At 38.8% G+C, this 22,864-nt stretch overlaps 1 protein-coding gene across 4 annotated transcripts in view; it reads left to right on the top strand.

The window, feature by feature from the left end:
* LOC310724011 (activin receptor type-1-like) overlaps window positions 1-22,864 on the top strand; it is a 41,148-nt gene that overhangs the window by 2,369 nt on the left and 15,915 nt on the right. Inside the window, exons 1-3 of one of the 4 annotated variants that reach the window (XM_083537746.1) lie at window positions 5,830-5,871; window positions 6,024-6,246; window positions 22,557-22,630. In XM_083537746.1, the coding sequence (XP_083393872.1) occupies window positions 6,233-6,246; window positions 22,557-22,630 (88 nt within the window). In that variant the 5' untranslated portion in view covers window positions 5,830-5,871; window positions 6,024-6,232. Of the gene's footprint in view, window positions 1-5,627; window positions 5,872-6,023; window positions 6,247-14,953; window positions 15,159-22,523; window positions 22,631-22,864 lie in introns of those variants that run through there. The other 3 variants (XM_083537748.1, XM_083537749.1, XM_083537747.1) reach the window with 3 other exon arrangements.

Genomic DNA, 22,864 nt, shown 5'->3' with positions numbered 1-22,864 from the left:
CACCAGGATAAGAAAGGTGTTTACTCAGACGTTCTGACTGAAGCTTAAGCATATTTGAGTGTATGTCTGTGTTTACCGAAAGAAAAAAACGCGGGATTAGTCAAATTTGTCTTGTCAAAGAGGGTTGTTCGAGATGGATGTACTAAGTCAATCAGAAAGCTTTTTTTTTTTTTTCCTTCTCTTTCCAGACTTCACTCATCTCAGTCCAGACAGGCAATTGTCTTTAGTCAAGCTTCATTGAGTTGCTGTAGAGGGCTGGGTCATCATAAGGGCTTGTACAGAGCAGCTCTTCCATAAACTGCTGTATTGTCTGGCTTTGTGATCACAAGGCGTGTGTGTGTGTGTGTGTGTGTGTGTGTGATAACAGGGATGAGTTTAGACAGGTTTGTCTGTGCGGAATGAAGCTCGGTGTCACAGATGTGTGTGACGGGTTTTGTTACAGTGCGATGTCTGGTATGTTCACAAAAAACAAATGTGGGTTTTTCAAGAGTCTCGACTCAACTAGAACCACTGCAAGTGTAGCTTTTCCAGACTAAATTCAAGACCGAAACAGAGATCCTGGTAGCTCGCTGCACTGTCAGGTTGTCCACATTTTCAGAGCTGAAGAGAGATGTGGCTGCATTTGCAAGTCATGTGCATGAAGTTGTGGAAAGTTCCCCTCCCCCCTTTTAAATATTTTTTATTTATTTCTTTTTTGGTTGAGCGAGGCTTGAGCTGACAGGACCATGTGTCTGTGGCTGTGTCAGTATTTCCATTTCATTTCCATTTGACCAACACTATTAAACAAAGTGACTTACAGGTAAAAAATGACAGTCTTCACTTGTAGCTGAGACTTAAGACCTTTTTTTTTTTGGGGGGGGGGGGTGTTTGAATTTGCAAACTTCCACACACACGTGTAAAATCTTTAACTGCTCTAATGCCACCTGCAACATGGGACAATATCATATAGATATAACTGGAGACAGTTTTACCTCAGTATATTGTACGTCATGTGTAAATAGTGCAGCATTTATAAAAGACAGAAAGCGAGCTTTCAGACCTTACAAACTTGAGTGAAAACTGAGATTATGTAATGGAGATTATGAAGAAAATGTAAAAGTTTTTGTGACATCTCATTGCAACAAGCACTTTTTTTAAATTCTCAATGTTCAGTCTCTTTTCTCATTTATAAACGACTGTTGTTTATGGGTGCACTGTTAATGTTATGTGTGATATTTTTTTTTTTTATCACATCTCTAGTCCTGTTTAAAATCTAAATCCAATATCTAATTAAATAAATTGCTTAACACAGAGGAGGGAAAATTAAACAACAGGTTTTCGCATCCAATTGAACATTAAATCTGCTGCATGCAGGGATAGCGCAGAATGAAATCGCATTTATCGTGGCCTCGGTGCCACATCAAGTGACGGAGATGAACAACAAATCGTGCAAATAATAAAATTAAGCAGTGCAAAGACGCAGGTGTTTACTAGTGTTAGAAAGGTACTGCTGATATCCGATTTCGGAGAAAGTGTACGACTGGCTGCTTAATCGCAATATAATCTGATTTTAATTATATGGTCATGTTCTCTAGTCTTAGCTAGTAGCACTTGTGTGTGAGTGTTTGAGTGTTCTGGACGGTGTTTGTGACTGTGACTAGCAGGGGTAGATAGCTTTGCCTCATGCTGGGGCATCATTGTCTGAAGAGTGGCGCCCTGCTGGGCTCTTTACCCTCTGTCACGTTCTGAAGTCATCTGATAGCATTCAGATAGCAGGAGGTTTGGCTCCCCTGTCTTTTGTCTTTGTCTCTCTCTCTCTCTCTCTCTCTTCCGCACACTCTGTCTGCATGCACTGCTTTGTATATCAGTACATATCGCTCAGAAAGCTTCTTCCCAGAAGTGGCTCTGTAGGCCTACGGCTAGATTACACTCTTTCACTGAAGAAGCACGCCTAACTTGTGCTTTTTAGGTCGTTTCGTCTGAAGGCACACGCCTGTTTGTTGAAACAAGCCGGTGCCTTTAAACCTAATCTGTATTGACCACATCTGTAACATACATGTGATTACCACGTCATGACATTCCTCTGAACTACAGCAAGAACAGAAAACTCCTTTACCTAAAACTTTAGCATCGTTGGTACTGTAGGTAGCCTAAGGCTAGTTGTTGAATAATGGCAATTTACTGTCCTGACATTTTTTTAAAACTGTTCTCCTAACAATAACATTAGAAAGAGAGACATGTGTGAGAATGTCTTAACAACAAGCACTAGAACAATTACATATGTTTGGCAAATTCACTTTTATTTTGTGCTTCATTGATTGTGACACATAATGACGAATATTGTACAAATGTAGAGATGTAGCAATACATTGGACTGAGGAATGAATAAATGCAGATTTAGCAAAGGTGTTTTCTTTTGAAGAGACAAAAAGCAAGATTGATTGAGGTCTGTGGGCCCTCATTTATGATTTAATGCTCATTAGAAGTGAATAAATAAATGGAAACATTACTCTGTAATCTACAATTTAAATAAAGTAATGCAATTTTGTTTTCTAATTCTATGAATTTACAATATAGTAAAAATTGTTTATAAAATAAATATATATAAAATATATAGTATATACATATATATATATATATATATATATATATATATATATATATATATATATATATATATATATATATATATTGCCAAAAGTATTGGGTCACCTGACTGTTACCACAAAGCTGAAGGCACTCGATGTACAGGACGTGTTTAAATGCTCTATAATAAAATTTTGCATTTACTTGAACTTGGAAACCCAAACCTGTTCCAGCATGGCAATGCCCCTATGCAGAAAGTTGAGCTCCTTGAAGATCTGGTTTACATGCTTTGGAGAGGAAGAGCTTGAATATCCTGCTATAGAGCTCTGATCTCATTCCCACTGAACACCTTTGGGATAAATTGAAACACTGACTGCACCCCAGACCTCCTCATCCTATATCAGTACCTGCCTTTCATAATACCCTTGTGTCTGATGAACACAAATATCCACAAGCACACTCCAAAATCTAGTGGAACATTTTCCCAGAAGAGTGGAGGGAATAATAAGAGCAAATTGGGACTAAATGTGGAATGAAATGCTCAAAAATCACATACCATGACCAGGTGACCCAATACTTTTGGCATTATATAGTGTGTGTGCATGTATGTGTGTGTTACAGTACAATAGAGTTAAATGCCTAATACAGCTATTCAAGCTATAAGCAATACAGCCACATGCTTCTAATATCAGTGATCTCTAATTAAATGTTTTTCCAAATTGTGCTCCAGCTGACTTGCTGACAAAGTCAATAAATATTGTGTAGGTGAGTCAGTTAGTCTGGGTCTTAATTCGCAATTGTTCAGGTATGCAGACTAAAAGTCCGTTCACAGAGGGAGGTACTGCCAGAGTTTTTGCATCTTAAAAATAAAACACAAAATGTTATGTTTAATTAGAAATGAAGATCTGTGTCAATAGCAGTCCCCCCCCCCCTTTTTTTTTTTTCCTTTTCCGTTTTCACATACAGTATATAGCTTGGTGAGAAATCAAAGGTCACCACAAGCCAGTTTTGGTTTTCAGGCTAAGGTGGAGTATCTCTGGTGTAAAGTAATAGCTTTAGTTTAGCATTTTCTCTTAGACTAAGATTAGAAATTATGTAAAAGTGAACACATTTCATCACTTTTTACTCTGTACAACGTTTAAATTCTTGTCTGAGGCCCACCACACTTGGGTTGTGGGACGTGTTTAAAATGAATTTAATAAAAAAATTGTTGGAGCAATCAACATTATTGTATAATAATTAAACATTATTAGTGAACCAAATTAGTACATTCCAAACAGTCCTGTCATCAGAGCATGCAAGATAAAAAAAAAAAAAAAAAAAAAAAAAAAAAAGCTAGCTAACAAGCTAGTTCAAACTGCGTTAGCATTTAAGATAGTCGAATCAGTCATTAGGTTTAGGCTAAAGATAACACTGGTGATTTCAGACAGCTGTACTGTTGATTATGTATGAAATGTGGATTTTTTTACTTTATATTTACTCCATCTTTTCTTTTATTTACTATAAGATTTCCATCAGTCATTTATTAAAGTTTGACTATGTTTGGTTTTTCTGTGTATTCATGTGCTGTGAGATGTTAGTCACTGCCAATGTTTGCCTCAGGTTTCGGGGAAATGCATATGCTGTTGCTAAGCAGTGGGAAAAGCTCCCAAACTCTTATGAAAGAAGTCCTGGTGGTTTGGGTTTATCAGATGAGAATTTGTCCGATGAAGAGGGCCGTGATGCCACAGCGGGAATTATAGAGTCTTAATACAGAGTGTCTAGGTCAGGATGTCTCTTATCCTGCCATTCTAATAAGTCCAAGGAAATGGATAAGGGATATTCTGTACAGTCGTTCAGTACAGCATGATCATCTTGTTCTGTAGTCCATGGTGTAATGTAGACCAGGTGACTAATATATTAAAAGTAATATTGGTATGTTTTTTTTTTATTCAATTTTATTAAAATAGCAGTTACGGTTAGTGTTTTGTTCCTCTTATACCACAGTAGTTTATTTATAGTTGCATTTAATGTTGTGGAACATCTCAGAAGCAAGTGTCATCACTTTCATTGCCTGTCCGTTTGGAAATGCCTGTCGCTTATGATTTTCGAGACACATGCATGTTGTTATTATTATGTAAACTGATGAGTTCAAAGTTTACATTTTTGGCTCTAATGGAAGACCTTATGTAAAACAGAACCGGAGAGAAGATATTAGCACACCCACAGTCTTAAGTCAGGACCCAATGTTTCCCAGCTTGCCCAGAGCATCAAAGTGCCCCCACCATATTTTCTTCTTTCCATAGTACATCCTGGTGCCACCTTTTTCCCAGTTAAACTATGCACTGATACTCAAGTCATTGTAGGTGCTTTCACTAGTGTATAGGGGTCAGCATGGGCACTCTGTAGCTATGCATCAAGCTCTAATGCACTGTGTTTTCTGACACATTTTTCGTTTGTATAAAATCCAGCTGTAACTTTTTTTTTTTTAGCAATTTGTGCTACAGTAATAAGCTAAAATGGGTTTTTGCTCCTTAAACACATGATAAGCTTTCGGGGCTTTCATGAGCTTTAAAACTTTTGATTTATCCCACCCCATAAGAGTTGCCATTGTAACTAAATAGATTTTCGAAATGAGCGCTACCAATAGAGTTGAAATCATCTTGCTGTTGTTATTGGAACTTCTCCAGCCACCGAAAGTCGGTGGAAACTAGAATTAAAACTCAGAATCGTGTTAGTTCCTGTTTAGTTGTATAGTGCGTGGGGGAAAAAGTCCCATGCAGAAAACCCTCACTCTTTGAGGAACTCTGCCTCGTCTATATATATATATATATATATATATATATATATATATATATATAATATGCGCGTCTGTCTCTCCGGGTGGATATGCGCGAGTGTCTCTCTCTTCCTGCAGAGGCCCCACAGCTGCCTTTTCACAACAACATAAAGTGTATAATTTGTCTGCGGAAGCCTGAACGACTCGGAAAGCGGAGGGAGAAAGAGAGGGAGAGAGAGCGGAGGAGAAAGAGAAAGGAGGGGAAGCGGTCCTCCGACAGCAATCATTTTTCGGTGCACAGTAATTTTGCTGTCAGAAACAGCTGGCAGTGCGGGCTGGAACAATGCGAGAGGAGAGGATCGGAGCGAGGGAGCGTGGAAGGCGAGCAAAGGGAGGGAGGGAAGACGAAGAAGAGGAGGGAGGGGAGCGGTGGTTGGCAGAGACCTGAGGGGAGATCGGATTTCAGACTCTGTCATTAAGGCCAGACTGCACCATGCACACAGAGCCACAGCTTCAAGTCTGAGCAGGACTCGTAAACTCTTATCTCGGTAGGGTTTGTTTTTTAACCCCTCTTTTGAAGGTTTCTGTTTTACTTCTTTTTCTCTTCTTTTACAACCCTTCCTTAAACACTTCACCCTCTTTCTATCCCTTTTTTTCCCCTCTCTCTCCCTCTCTCTCTCTCTTTGCGATGGTCTTCCAGCCTCTCTCGGGGTCAGTAGAGAATATGTGTAGCTTAAAAAAGTGAGGTGAGGGACAGATAAAGGGAGGGCATGAGATTGTGTGTGTGTATGAAAGAGAAAGAGAAAGAGGCAGTACTTGGCAGACGCGCTGTACGTCGGAGAAGCAGGCAGCTCTCTTTTAGGATTCATCAGTGCAGACAGAACCTTGCACGTCTGAGAGTGTGCTCGCATGCTGACATGCCAGTAAGTACAAGCTTTTACTTTTAAATTCAGAATAGCTCAGAGAAACAGATACGGAAAAGGAGAGCTCAGCATGTGGGTTTCTTTGTTTTGCTTGTTTTTTTGGCTGGTTTCATTGTTCGGTCCAGATTTGCGCTTGTCCTTCTGTCTGCATGATATTTTTAGTCCTAAATCCTTCAGTCTTTAGTAATCATAAGCCTTTCTGCAGCTTCGACATAAAGGAGGGAGTCTGTCCATCTGTGAGACAGAGAGGGAGAGTGAGGGAGAAGGGACTGCTGCCGCCCTGATGGCACACAGGCAGGAAGTGAGACAGAGGGGGACTGTGCAGCTTACACACACACACACACACACACACACACACACACACACACACACACACATACATAGACACAAGTCCCAGTTGTGTGGTCCTGCTCTGGTGCTTCCCTCTCCTTCAGTGGGCTCTGGAGTGCAATTATTGATTTCTGCGTCATGCGGTATCCCTGTGTGTGTGTGTGTGTGTGTGTGTGTGTGTGTGTGTGTGTGTGTGTGTGTGTGTGTGTGTGTGTGTGTGTGTAAGAGAGAGTGGTGTGGTGAAAGATTGGGAAGGAGCCGGAGAGTCGTGCGTGTGTGTAGCGCTTCAGGCTCCTCTTGCTCCCATTACCCCCAGACTGCACTGGAGACAGTCTGCAATGCACATTTTATGAGCTATCTCGCTCAATGTCTTCTCTTTGTCTCTCACTCTCTTTCCTCAGAGTTTCTGTTTATTTTCTGTCTCCTTCAGTTTCACTGTTCTCCTCCTCCTCCTCCTCCTCCTCTCACCAGGTTTCCTCTCTTCACAGCTCTGGTCTTCCCTGCTTGCCAAATGTTTTACTATCATTATACATGAATGTCTAACATGTGCTAGAAGTGGTGGTTCCATGCATGGGTTTTTTTAATTTCTTTATTTTTCTGCTAAAATAAAGATAAAATCCGAGTTTATCTAGTGTGTGTGAACTCACAGTGTCTGAATAAGTGTGATTTTGAGATCACACAATTCGGGCAATAGCATCGTCAGGTCTAGAGGTCAACCGTTTGATTAAAAATGCTAAATTATCAATCGGCCGGCCGATTAATCAGCATCGACCGATTGTGCTGCAAATTAGGCGCTCGCATCTGATACAGCAAATCATGCATGTACATTCTGCACTTGCTGGAGAGAACATAACTCTCCCATACAGCAGGTGGCAGTATTGTGTATTTGGCATCCAATCAGGGAAACCGGAAAAGTTAGAACTGTGAACATATAAAGCAAGCAGTGTTTACACCTCCTGCAATCATTACTAACAGATCCATGTAGCATTTATTCCATCATGTCTGTTAAGTTGCATAGACAAGAGTAAGAATCACAACAAACCTGTTCCGTTTTTTTTTTTTTCTCGTGTGCTCATTCGCTAAGCTGAGTTTCCAGTCGGAGTTCTGTTTCTCGCAGATGAGCTCCACCTCCGATTCGTCATTGTTGCCTTGATAACAAAAAGCAACCAACATTTCGATCAAATGACATTTTCTCTATTCTTTGTAATGATGCAACAGTATCGCAATGATTTATATGCTTTTTTGTGCAGCTTTAAGCAGTACGTCTAGTTTTACTAGCAAGCAGATGATTGGATGTGACATTATTTTACCCAAATGTCAAGTTTTTTCAAAGTGTCATTGTTAAATCATTTTTCAAAAACCAAATCTCATATACCAATATATATTTTGTACACAATTATCATAATAAGTATAAAATATGCCTTTTATTATTATAATGTACCTTGCTTTGGCATTTCAGTAAGTGGGCTTGACCAAGTAAATATTGTTGTATAAAGTTACGAATCTGGGTCTATGGTTTAGCAGTGAAATGCTAAACCAGCTTCAAAAACTTTCCCTGTTTTAGACTTCTGTTGTCTATCATAAGGCTTTTCAGCACGCACACACTAGCTTCACGCTCAAGGCAGCACCTTGTGGCTTTCTGAAGTTAAAAGTGTGTGTGTGTGTGTGTGTGTGTGTGTGTGTGTGTGTGTGTGATGTGGCTGCTTTGGTTTACAGTGTGCATGCCACAGATATTTCATAAGCTTTGATTCGCCATCTCTCTGCCAGAGATGTTAGTTTAGAATGGGATTATGGGCTGAAGCGTCTCGTGACTAGCCCCTTTTGACCCTTGCTTCATCTCTTGCATACTTTTGTACTTCTCAACAAGAAGGATTCTTGTGTGGAATGTGTGACACTTTTTTTTTTTTTCCTGCTAACATGTCCTATCTGCACCACATGCTAGCATGCTACATTCAGATAGACTGTGTTTCCAAAATATTAGCACATACATGTCACACTCTTGTGGTGTTCCTTACTTTTGTCTGTATTAAAGAAATAATGGGCGCAGGTTGGCTGAGAATTTTTTCTTGCCTCTGGTATTAGCTAACTAATTCCCCTTTTCCAGCTGCTAGGATCAATGTCAATATGACTAACCATGGAACAATTTTAGCTACACAGTAAAATTATTAAAATGTAGTACAGCATATGTAGTATTGTCGTTAATTTAGCATGCTGTTTAGTTATAATTCGGTATTGCGAAGTAAAAAGCATTTATGTATAAACTTGATTTAAAAAAAAGTGTATTTTACATGCTAAGACTTATATAGTCTAAGAATCCATATATATGCTCCAAATGAGTCTGTAAGTTCAAGTATATGTGATTTGACCCACTGCCTGTCATGTGTTTTTGATTATAAACTAATACTGGCTGGTATAATCTTATATACACAAACCACGTATGTTTAATTTTATGGCTTTTTAAAATTTTTATTAAATGTTGTTTCACATGCTTATTGCACTAAAATGAACAGAAACAACCTAGCCCACATTTCAGTAATATTTCTGGCTCCAGCAGGTTAATACTGTAACAGGAGATGAAAAGGTGATGAATATGCAGTGCTAAAAAAAAAAAAAACGTATAATATGATTAAATCGAAATGTGTTTATCCGAATGATTTCTTTGCCGTTACGGGATTGTCTCGGCAAGTACTTTTATCAATGAAGACCTTTCGGGTTAGATCCAGCGTAGATATTTCTCCTCGTTTTATGTAATCTGATCAACCTATTTCACCTCACTGCCGAGAAGCCTTGCGTCTGGAGATTAATGGAGATCCGAGGACGGCGATATTACGTATGTATTTTCCAGCATTGCTGATGCGGTAGAGTCTGGGAAAGTGGAAGCACACGGTTACGACGATGGTAGTTTCTAGGCTTGTTTGTTAGAGCTGTAGGGATTATATTCAGGGCTACAGATGCTATGAAGAGACTGCTGATGCCTTTTTTTTTTTTAACTGGTTAACTATATGAAAGTGTACATTGCAGTAAGTATATAGGTCATTCTGGTACTGCAGTAGATTGTGTTTACTGTGCACATTTGTTTTAGCAAGGACAGACAGGAGAGAGGGAGCGTGTGTGTGCGTGTGTGTGTGTGTGTGTGTGTGCGCTGAAGATCCCAGCTGGAGATAACACACTGCAGGGCATTCTGGAGCCGGGCACTGGCACGTAGGCTCTAGAGGAAGGGATGATGGAGGGACAGAAGGAGTGCATCGCCAGAACGCAGACATCATGCCAAAAACTCTCTTAGACACAAAAAAAGACAGCTTTCTGTCAGGGGACAGTTAATCAATAGGAATAATTTATACTCTCTTGCTTGTGTGAAGATGGTTATAAGTCCTGCACTGTCTCTAAGCCTCAAATGGCGTTTAACAATAAGCACAATTGCATTGAGGGAAGGCAGTAAAAAGATACGATTCCGTTATCACACTATAATGAGTTGCAGTACGTTTGGTATTAAACTTATTGCAGTATAGTCTGTACTTGTGCAACACTGACCACCTTTTACATTGTGCACAGGGATAATGGATTTCCAAACATTTCTTTATTTGGATATTGTTGACATTTATTTAATAAAAATAAAATCCTTTGTTTTTTATTAATATGCTAGTGCACAGACCTCTTTGGTGCTATAGCAAAGCAGCTCCAGATTTTCTTCCATACGTTGCTATACTGGTCAAAATGGTTACATGTGCTCTTCCTAATTCATTATTCTTTTTGTAGTAGCAGTGTACACATGAAATACATTATAAATGCCAAGAACTTTGATATGGTGAAGTTTGTAAGGACTTTATAAGCACTTTGTAATCATTGTAGAAAAACGGCCCACCATGGAAAAGTCTTCATGGCATTTTTTTTTGCCGTGTTTTTTTGATATGTTATACGCGTTGCTTCAATAATGTGATTTAACACTTACCGTAACTGTAAATGGGTAAAAAAAAAAAAAAAGCAATGTGATTACAAAATCACTGTACAACATAGTTGATAATTTTCCTAATATAGCAAACCGTCTAAGATTTTCATATTTTACTCATTGACCACTACATAAAATCCTTATCAGGCTTGTATGCAGATTTACATTCTACACGGTTAACCCAGTAATAATACTGGCTCTCTGGATGTCTAATGGTTACTTTTCATATGAATGAAATCATAAGAAAATGCCCGGCCATTGAAAAGGGCAGCCGCTCCCTCCCCCTTCAGCTCGGCTCATAAGGCTTTGCAAGTTTTCAAGTGAATTGTTAGCAGTTTGCATGTGTGAGACCATATTGTCATGTAGATGCCTACCATGGTATCATGTAAATTGATTGAGACCAATCTGAATATATTGCTGACCAGGCGAATCGTGTGTTTTACATCACACTTTAATACCCATTAAAATGCAGGACTTCTCCAGAACATTTGAATACACTATATTTTAAAGTTAAATGAAATTGGACACAGATTAACCTTACACACTTGCCAAACTGATTTTGTAAGTAGACGTGCACATGGTTGAGATTACATATAACCAGTATGTCACTTGAGATCCTCGTCAGTTATCAGGTAACTTGGAATCTGTAAGTATAGGTGGTTGCATATACATGTAGCCAGTGTGGAATATCTTGAGCCAGAAATGGTAAGAAACCCCTGTCTTTCCCCCTGCCATTATTCTATTGTTGTTTGTTAAGGGGATGTTTGGACATTCCTTAGTGAGCTGACATGAGCGCAGGTCATCGAGGGTATATTTGAGTTGGCCTTGTTGTGAATCCTTGTTGAATCCTTAGCCATGGTGACTGTGTGAGTTGGACCCACCAGTCCTAAGCCTTCACACGGCTATAAAACACTGGCTAAATTTTTTATTTATTTATTTTTTGCAAACTGTAAGAGTGTTCACATGGATTAGCGTGTCCCTAGCTGTCTCATGGCTGACCAAATTAGATCTGGGACTGAGATCCAGCCCTTAATTACAGAAGAGGACAGAAGTGGAAGCTAATGCACTACAGTGTTGATGCACAAAGCAGAGTCGATATACAAAACTAGTTTTAAAGAATAGCGCCTTGGGGACCAACACTTTAACCTGTTGCTCCTTATTTATCAGAAGTCTATTGGAATACCTAGTCGGAAAGACCAATATTTGGAGGAATATTGTTTTTATTCATATTTGAATATGATCATGAACATAAAGAAGGGGGGCGAGTATAGATTGTTGTGAAAGAGCTTCAAAAAATGTTTACTATTATCTTCAGTAATAATAATCATTACAATAAGAACTGTAGGTGCAGGCAGCCAGGAGGGGCCAAGCATCTCCTCGATCCACTTGAATTCAGGAGAAGTGATGGTGTGCTGTAGTACCAAACTTCTTTCAGCTTCTCCCATTAGGGGTCTCCACAGTGGATCATCCGTCTCCATACCCCCCGGTCCTCTACATCTGCCTCCTTCATACCAACTACCTGCATGTCTTCCCTCACTAATGTTCTAATATTTCTACTACAATTTTGGAAATCACTGGTTCACGAATGTGCCTTTTGATATGCAGGCTAACCTGCCAGATTTCATACATTTTATGACATCTGTGAAATAACAATGAATGGACAGTGACTGATGTCGGCTCATGCTCACTAGGATTGTTACAGTTCCATGGTTAGTCATGATGAGTGACAGAACATTTACCTCAGTGTTGAATTTTTCAAATAAGTGTTTCTGATCACATTTTATACTTTAGTAGTTAATTTTTTGTGTGTGGACAAACACATTCACAACCCTCTCTCTCAGGAGTTTCCTTCAATCATTCTAGAGCAACCATTATTTCTCTTTACTATTGTAAACAATTTACATTGCTACTCGATCTGCACATCTAGCATGCTCCTAACTTTGTTAAACACAAAGACACAGATGAACACAACAATGCAGACCAGACCAGAAACAATTATCTATTTCTGGCTAAATAGAGGTGAACGCTCTTGCGCTAGTGAGATTTATTTTCTGGCTCGCTGCCTCCTTTCCTCGCAGATAATCTCTTTCAGCATCTAACCACTACTGAGAGTATAAGAGAATTTATAGGAAACAAAAAATCATACTGAAAAACATGCTCCATTTGTTTATGAGATGAACTGTTTCTTGTTTAGCTCAATGAAAAGGTTCGCAAAGAGACTTTTGTATGGAGACCTCGGACCAGCTTGTGTGTGTTTTTTTAATACTGTTATTTCATTATGATATCATACACTAACACCTACCACCTAAAAGACATCAGATTTGGATATTAAAGCTTGCTTTATGTAGCTGCTAATTACACGACTGGCTTTCATTTTTCCCTTGAGTCTTGTGACACATGGGTATGATAAGTGTTAGGCTGGTATCTTTGTCTGATTAGTTAATGATTCACTGTTCAGGTTGTAATAAATGACATGAAGAGATGCCATTAGGCCATGACGCATCGAAATGTTCGTCTCATGACTTTGTTCTGGTGGCTGTGTGTGTGTGTGTGTGTGTTTCCCTCCTACTTTTTTCACTTTTGGCATTCCCATAACTAGAGAAGCATCCGCACTCACACCTGGTAGTGTTACAGCATGATGAGGTGCTGAAATGCCGGTGCCTCTTGGGTTTTGTCCTGAATTAGTTATATCCTGTGGTTTGGGTTCTCGCTGTGAAACTAAGTAGAGCTTGCTTCACGTTTCAGTGAAGAGAGCAAATCGGAATCAAAGGGAGCGGAAGCAAGGCAGATTCGGTTTGTGTTGAATGTGAATCAGCAAAACGGCTACAGTTTTGTTTGAATATGATCAAACATAAAATATCGATTTTATTTGGGAATAAAAACAAAGACAAAAAAAAAAGAAATTGACTATTAGATTTCACAGTTTTCTATGACTTGAATGTAAGATTTCAAGTTTTTAAATTTGTAATTTGTTTGTATAATATTGTATATGATATGCCTTTGGATATTAATAAGCCATAACGTGGTTCACAAACATCACTGCTGAGCACAATATGTATGACAATGTTGATTGGTTTGCTGAGAAAAATGGTAGTTCGGTGAAATTTGTATTTAATATCTACAGAAATAATTTATTTCATTTAATGAATTAATACAAAGTACTGGTTCCGCCAATCCAGTAGGTGATATAATCTATGTAATAATATGCAGCATTAGTCTAGTTTGAAAGCTATCTTAATCTTGCACTTCCTTTAAGCTCATTTAAATCACATAATGGACAATAATTATTAATGCTTCTTCAGCCAGTGGTTGGAGAATTATATAATTTTTTTTATACTGGAAAGAATCGGGTCAGTTGTATTTACAAAATGGTTCACCTAAAAATGTGACCTGGGACAGTGGACTATACAGTGAGGAAAATATAAACACCCTGCTATTTCGCAAGTTAACAATTTGCAAAATAGCAGGGTGTTCAAATACTTAACTGTATATGCAGTTTTCATGTGCTTCATGTGGATTATGATTTCAAATGTGATTTTTGTGATTTCAATGGATTTTTATGCAGTGTATCCTTTACTCGCACATGAACATCTGTAGATGTGTAAAACAAGGCATTGTGACTTTGTTAAGCCTCTAATCTGATGGAGCTGGTGACTGAAATGCTTGTTGCAATGCCATTTTAAATCCAGAGCCATATTTTGATGTGAAAGGAGGAATATTAAGAAAAGAAAAAAAGGGGGGGGGGGGCAATAAGCAGAAACGCTGGCTGTAACAGGTATTGCATGGGTCCACGGTGAAATAGCATCGATTACATTGGTGTAGGTTTGTGTGGGTGTGTGTGGGTGTGTGTGGGTGTGTGTGGGTGTGTGTGTGTGTGTGTGTGTGTGTGTGTGTTTTAAACAAAGCTATCTAAATCTGTGGTTGACAACCACAAGCTCATAAGTGAAGGTGAACGAGGGGGCATTAGCATTTGAGTGCATTCCTTAGGCTGAGTGAAAAGTGAATAATGCTGTGTAATGGTGTAGCTGGTTGTTGTACATATGACCCCTTACAACCAACAAGCAACTGCAAACCCATGGTTCCTCAGAGCAAGGAAAAGCTTTTAGGTTAATTTGTTTTCACCAAAAACCGGATCTAGTCCACACTTTCAGTTCATCGAACACACTTATTTAAAAACCATGATAGGTTTTTGTTTTCTGTTGTTATCATGAGTTAGCAGTGTGTGTTGCATATGCCGTTATTTATTTTTTTTCCACTGTATTTTTCTTCCCTTTCCCTCTGTTCATGTTTGTTGAATGATGACACACTCGGGTTCTGCTCATGTCCCTAAATGGTGTCCCACATGGTGCTCACACTTTGGGCTTGCCAGAACAAATAAAGACGAAATATACGGGGAGGGGAAAAAACAAGCAGTGAATCATCAAGAGATGAGATGGTCACACAGATCTCAGCAGCGTGAGACGGTCTTGGAATCAGACCGACTTCTCACATCCACACACTCCTCTGTTTATTCTACTATTTATTTATTTATTTTTTACTTGTTCACACACTTGTTATTTCTCCTGTTATACATTTAACGTTGTACTTAAAATTCAGGCAGTAAAAAAAAATATAATTCGGTTTATTAAATAACACTGTACTGTATGGAAAACGCGAAGGCAATTTCATGATGCACAATACTCTCTCAATAAAAGACTGTGTGAATATGCTGCTATATTGTGTTATTAAAATTTGTTTTATATGAACTTGTAACACAATGAATGATAATGTTTTAGAAATGATAAGAAATGGTGGGGATAAAAAAAAAAAAATCATAGTTTTATACTAATTTCTCAGACTGTCGTGTCACGTGTTACCGGTTGTATAGCGGGTTAATTAAATACGCGTGTGCACATCTGAGTGGCTGAGCTAGTGTCCCTGGAGTCTGGGTCAATGCGACACAGACTCTGTCTCTCTCTGTCTAACCCCCTCCTGTCTCTCTGTCTCCAAGTCTGACTCAGCCCTTTCTTTGTGTCCCCCTTCTGTCTCATTAAATTTCTACAGACTCTTTCCCTCTTACTTGTAACCCTGATGTCTGTCTTCTGCTTTTCCTCTTTCTCTTCTCGCTTACTTTGTCTTTTTTTTTTTTACCTTTCTGTACGTGTTCATTCCACAGTTGACAATTTCTTTTGGTATATAACGAAGTAGATATAAATATATAGGAATCCAAAAATGACACTGCTAAATTAGTATCTGTCCTTTTGTACAATAGTAGTCCTCAGCTCATCGAGGGCGCGCGGGGGGGGGGGGGGGGGGGGACCTAACAATGGAGAATTCAGGACAACATGCCGCCACATACTTGACGCATCATTACTCACTCAAATGCTTGTGCAGTCACGTGAATACAGTAAATATTCGTCACTGTCTACTCAGGCAAATCAAGTTTGACCCATTTGCTCAACCAGAAAAATGTGCAAAAATCACCAAATCTTGTACTTTTACACATTTTTACACAGTATCGGTTTGGTTATTTGTATAAATGGTTGCTTATGGATTTTTGCGAGACACAAGCAATGAATAAAATTGAATATAATTAAAAAGCTGATTGATTTTTAGTAATTCAATACAAAAAGTGAAACTCGTGTATTATATACAGTACAGACCAAAAGTTTGGACACACCTTCTCATTCAAAGAGTTTTCTATATTTTCATGACTATGAAAATTGTAGATTCACACTGAAGGCATCAAAACTATGAATTAACACATGTGGAATTATATACATAACAAAAAAGTGTGAAACAACTGAAAAATGTCATATTCTAGGTTCTTCAAAGTAGCCACCTTTTGCTTTGATTACTGCTTTGCACACTCTTGACATTCTCTCGATGAGCTTCAAGAGGTAGTCACCTGAAATAATCTTTAACAGTCTTGAAGGAGTTCCCTGAGAGATGCTTGGCACTTGTTGGCCCTTTTGCCTTCACTCTGCGGTCCAGCTCACCCCTAAACCATCTCGATTGGGTTCAGGTCCGGTGACTGTGGAGGCCAGGTCATCTGGCGCAACACCCCATCACTCTCCTTCTTGGGCAAATAGCCCTTGATGCCTTCAGTGTGACTCTACAATTTTCATAGTCATGAAAATAAAGAAAACTCTTTGAATGAGGTGTGTCCAAACTTTTGGTCTGTACTGTAAATTATATAAAAAAAATTCTGAGGATTTCTTTTTTAAGATAAATGTATGGTACAAATTGTAAATTACTGAGAATGTTTCTGTTCTTTCTAATATAGAATGCGATAAAGTATTTTCAATTCAGCTAACTATTTTGGTACTTGGTACTGCGAGTTTTTGAAGCATTGTTTAAGAGTTTCTAATTAGGGTTTCCACCACTTATAGATTATGCGTGTCAAAACAAGAAAATAATCTAGCAAGGTTTTTTATTTTTTACTTTACAAGATCTTGTCTGGCTAATTAGTCATGTACTTTATTCTTTATTTCTTGATGATAATGGGCATCGGTTATTAACAGACTGCAAAAAAAAAAAAAAGAACAGAGATCACAAGGTAGTGTTGAGCAGTGTCTGAACTACTGAAGATTCTTACATATATATCTGTCAGGTTAGAAAAAACATCTGGCCAGCTTTGGCCCCATTTGACTTGAGTGCTGTGTCTTTTTCTTTCTCCAGAGCAAAAGACTGAATGTTCTTTACTGAACTGTCTGGGTTTGATCTTGTCTCTTATCTTGAACTCCCCCCCCCCCCACCACCCTTCCCCCACATACACACCCACCCTTGTGGGCTGACTGACTTCAAGACACTGATATCAGATCCAGGATAAATAGGTGCAGGGGAAAATAGCTGACTGACCTAATCTGACTGAGGGTGGGCTGGAAATCAAGGGGGGTAGCAAATAGAAAAGAAGGAAGACAATGAACAGGAAGATGGAAAGTCTACAGAGACATAAAGATACAAAGGAGAAACAGATTGGAAAAATTGCAAAGGATATCAAAATCGAGGAGCAAGATGAAGAAAATGGGAGATGAATAATAGACCAAGAAAGAGAATATGAATTAGAGAGATTGATGAGGGTAACAGAGGGTCAGAAATTAAAGAACTTTTCGTTGACGCCTGTTCTTTCTACTTCATGCCTTCAACTTTGAAATGCTAGTACAAAAAAAAAACAATTTCTCCCAAATCTTTTGAACCTTTAATATCAGGTGAGATTTCCTCACCAATTAGGTTTATTCAAATTATTTTATTTTTTGTTTTTGTCCAGCTGAGGTTTTTGTTCCAGGCTGCAAACTGGAGGTTTACTGTGATTTCATAAGGTGCCATGTGTCAGTCATGTCGGTTGTGTCTGTGCCAGGTTTCGGGTGAATAATGCCTGTAAAGGTTTTTAATTAGACCAAATAAGCAGCCACCTGCAATGGCATGGCACATTTTACTGACTGAATAGGGAGATGGGGAAAAAAAAACCTTTAATTACAACTGAGCCATGAAAGCTGGATGGGAGGTGAGCCAATTCGAACTATGCCGGAACTGATGACTATTACAGAAGCAAAATCATCAGCTGTGATTTAAAAAATATATATATTTTGGTGCTTGTTAGTTTTGCTTAGCCAAGCACAATATTTCTGTATATGGGCTTATTGCTTCGCATTAAAAGTCATAACGAGCAGAGCATGCAATACTGTGGATTTATCTTTTATTGTGCTATAAATGAAAAGGTTGTAGCTAAGATTAGTGTTGGGTGGATGTGGGTTTGTTTATGTATTTCTGTCTCACCTTCACTTAGCTGACTGTTTTCCTTTTAGCTGAAAATATCAGCCGAACCTCTTGGGATGCGTGCTGCAAATGTGTCTGGGCATTTGGTATTGGGGGAAAAAAAAAGATTTATTCACTGCTCAAGGTGATTCTGCAGAAAAAAATTACCCACCTTGTTTACTTCTTGTCTACTCTTACAATGCAGATATGAATTTAACTTGAAATGTACCCACTAAAGGAGCATTCCTGGAAAAGTGCAGATTCACTTATGCAGAGTTTAGTCTGTTTCAGTCGAACCTTGGTGCGCCGTTCGTTTATCCAACTAAGAGCACAGCAGTTTTGCTCAGGTGCAGACATGAACGCGTGACAGAGGTGGTCTTCATCTGCTTCCAACGCTAACCTGGTTTCATTGCAGTGAGCAAGCAGATTGACTCAATTGACCCAACTCCAGGAAGTGATCCAAACTTTCCCAGACAGTTTTTGTAGATACAATCTGTTAAATTGATCCAAGAGGAGCAACCAGCTCTGAAGGACAGAGCTAAATCGTTACTGAAAGGATATGTTTTGGATATTTGCTTCGTTGGAAAAATTGCTATATATATATATATATATATATATATATATATATATATATATATATATATATATATATATATATATATATATATATAATGTGTGTGTGTGTGTGTGTGTGTGTGTGTGTGTGTGTGTGTGTGTGTGTGTGTGTGTGTGTGTGTATAAATAATGGATCATTTGCATAATACTTGGAGTCTTTGAGGTTTTTTATTCTATCTGCCCTTGCCAAAGTTTAATTGACCCTTTATCCTTACATACAAATATGGCTGCTTTTTTTTTTCTTTCAACACTACATGTCCTGAGGACATTTGAATTTTTTGCTTTTTGTTTTGAATAATGAATATACGCAGGCTGATGCCAAGCCAATTAGCATGCATTCATTTTGTTTTGATTTTGCCTCACTCACTAATAGATGTGAAACTCACCACCTTAGCTGTTGTGGTGTTTTGATATTTTTTTAAACCGATTTAAGGTTACATGAAGCACTTGATTCTTGTGAGATGAATCTTTGGACATTGTAATAGTAACAGCAAGGAGCCATACATACTGTTGCATCAAAAACTAGTCGGAAAACTGTTTTGTAAAATGAGTTTTTCTTTCTTGGTATTTCCTAGAATTGTAGCTTGGGTTGTCAGTGGAGCATGTTAGCTGAACTAAAATAACCTTTTAGCTAGTAACACTGTAAAATACGCTACAATCACACTAACATAAAAATACTGACAACGATGCTTTATTTAGTTTTTTTTTCCTGAAATCACTCACATGATTCAAACATTGATTGTGTTATTAAAATACTCAATAAGGGAAAGCTGTTTACTAAAGCTTAATGCTGAATTGTATATTCTTGCTAGCTAGTTTCAGGGGCTACAAATAGAGTGTGTTTAGCTAGACAGAAATAGCTCCATTACATGTCTAAATAACTAGCTAACCTCATCATCAAATTGTTTTAATAGTAGCTTATTAATAATCTGCGGTAAGATCGAGAGTCTGTCTTTGTAGTAGCTAAAAAATCAAGCTAGCTAGTTAGCTTAGCTAAGCTATCAGCACACTGGATGTAATAAGCTGTATCATACAAAGTGGAGAGTGTTAGTCTAAGCAAATACAGAATGATTATTTAGTTTTTTTAATCATTTGGGCAATTTTTAGGAACAGGTTCAAAGAGTGAATGAATAATGAAATAACAAAAATGTGCGGATTTTGAGATAAGAATTACAGGGCGATGTAATGTGCCATCGTAGGCCAGTGTGTGTGCAGGGAAATTCAGGTCATTCAATATGCTGCCTACCGTTTTCCTCTACCAGTTCTTGGGATAATTGAGTGAAATCCCCAGCTGTATTCATTCTTCTAATTGAAAGTAGAAAATGCCCCCCTTTTCCTCACATACTCTATTTCTGTAAATTCCCGCTTTGCTCTCGGTCCGCCTCACTGCCCCTTCATTCACCTCGCTTACCCCCTCAGTTTGCCCCTTCCCCTGCTGCTAACGGCCACTGATTTTGTGTCGGTGTGTGTGTGCTGTGTGACGATGTGTCTGCCTCAGTCTGTGTGTATTTGTGGCCTGATTAAATGAGCAGCATGTGGTCTCTGGGCATCCACTACGCCGCCAGGCTAACACTAACAGGACGCACTTAATTTTTTATGTCTGGGAGCATCCAGGCAGCCACAAAAGCCCTCTCACTCGTTCTCGCGCTCTCTCTTTTTTTTGCGCACACACATAACACGCGTAAGCTAGATAAGTGATTTGTGTGGAATAAACAGGTCACGAGGGAGCTCTTAGCTGCTAACGTTTTATCACGTTGCAAGAACAACGATGATAGTAGATTTTGAGTGGGCTTTTATAAACTGTGTGTATGTGTGTGTTTTGACGTGTGCGTGCGTGTGTGTGTGTGTGTGCATGGGCTAAATGACTGAAATGAATTTGGAAGGCATGTGTATGAGTGGGCTGATTTTAGGGATTCTGGCTCTAAAACAATCTCGAATTCTGCACTCATCCGTCCTGCTGTGCGTCTATCCCCCTCTCCTTTTCCATCTCTTCCTCCTCCTCTCACGTCTGGCTTCTCTACTCTATCTGCCAGGCAGCCTCCCCTCTACTGTCTGTCTCTCTCTCTCTCTCTCTCTCTCTCTCTCTCTCTCTCTCTCTCTCTCTCTCTCCCCCTCTTTCTTTGTTCTAGCCAATCGGAACGCTCTAGTCTTCCCACTGCTTGCCACTCAGTGCCTTGTTTCCAGGACGACAGAAAGGCATGAGATCCACTTTAGTTCAGGATTTTCAACTTGCAGATGATTCTGTGCCCAGACGGAAAACAGGTTGTGCCCCGCAGAGCCCCAAACCCGATACTCGCATCCATTTCCTCAATCATATTTAGGCTTGTTTTATAATATTTTTAAGTGTCTCTAATACCACAAGAATCGTTCAGCTTTCATGTGCGATTGTGTGTCTGTTTCTTGTCTTGTCTTTTTTTTTTTTCTTTTTTTCATTTTCCGTCAGTCAACTGCTCCTCCCCTTTATTAAACCAACCTTTTTCTACGGTACATTACAGTAGAATACAGTATATATAGACACAGACTGTGACTTTAATAGAGGAGACTAAAGCTTGTCACTTTTTTTTTGTCCCATAGCAGTTTCAATAGAGCAGAACTACAAAAAGCATCAAACGGTTGTAAATCTGGAACTTTCGAGGTGCCATTCGTATCACTTCCTGTTGGATTCATTGCACATTTCATAAAAGGAAGAAAGGTCTGATATCTTGAGTCCAGTTTTTTACATTTAAAACCCTTAAAATGTTACAGCATGGTTGTTAAAGTTGCGGCATTCTGTGTCTAACATCATACAATAGTACATTTATTTGAATGTAACATAAAGTAAAAACTATACACGCTTTATTATACTACACCGGCAACTTACAATTGCATTATAATCAGACGGTTAGATTAATCCAGATAAAAGATTTGACTTTTTTTCCCCCTCGTGTCAGGATGATTAACTGAGTCAATATTCAGTTTATTTTATGTACATTCTGATTGCTTATAAATATCTCGTTATACGTTCTTTACTAAAATTCGCTTGCCTTCAGAGAGCAATCATGGAGTAGAGTAGATTTAGCTAAGACTGACATAATGAAAGATTTGTAGTAAATTTAAGAAACCCCTGACAGGACTCACAAACTTTTGATCAATAGGCTGTGGATCGCATGTAACTGGCATGTCAAATATTTTCGAAGGTTTAGTGTGTTTATTCACAATCTGCACTTGAAACAAAGTCATTAAACTGAATGGAAATCTGCTTGTAATCCCAGCCAATGGAAAGCTTTCCTCAACTATTGTTTTTGCTCTGGTGTGCAGTTGTGGAGGAATCCTGAACTCTTGCACCAGTAATCTCGTGTTCCCCCTCTCTCTTTTCCTGCCTACTTCCTTTTTCTGACACTCTCTTTATCACCATCTCTCCTCCTCCTCCTCTTCCACTATCTGCGCTGTGGTGCTTGAATTTCAACTCCTTTTTTTTTTTTTTCTTCCTCCACCAAGCTGTAGGAGGGTGTCTTCGTCTGTCTGCGTGTGTGGGGGGGGGGATTTATATATTTTTCTTTTCTTTTGCAACTACGCAGTTTCCTTACTCGAACTCCAAGATGAATATAAATTAGCAGTTTTAAAGTAACAGAAGGTGAAATCTGCTTATATAAAGCATATTTTGTTTCAGATTTATGACATTTTTCTCTGCATTTGTTTCCAGGTCTGCGATGGTCGATGGCATCATGATCCTCCTGCTTGTAGCCTTAGTGGTTTTACCAGCTGCCGGCGTGGAAGGTAAAAGTTGGCACAGATATTTGTCTAGTCATAACCACATGTGCAGGAGGATAAGGGAATCTCTGAGAGGTCTTTTATAGACTAGTGTGTTTGTAAGAGTGAGCGAGAGATAGTTGCATCCTCCTTGCTCAAGGACACACCGACTGTGTGTCAACTTCTTTGTGATTGCTTCACTGATTTCCTTTCAGAGCTAGAATAATGACCGAGCATTTAAGACTCTCTCTGTCTCTCTCT

Source organism: Silurus aristotelis (genome assembly GCF_946808225.1).
Source record: "Silurus aristotelis genome assembly, chromosome: 3".
Taxonomy (NCBI): domain Eukaryota; kingdom Metazoa; phylum Chordata; class Actinopteri; order Siluriformes; family Siluridae; genus Silurus; species Silurus aristotelis.
The sequence above is the reverse complement of the archived record's forward strand: the minus strand, read 5'-3'. Positions and strand labels throughout refer to the sequence as shown.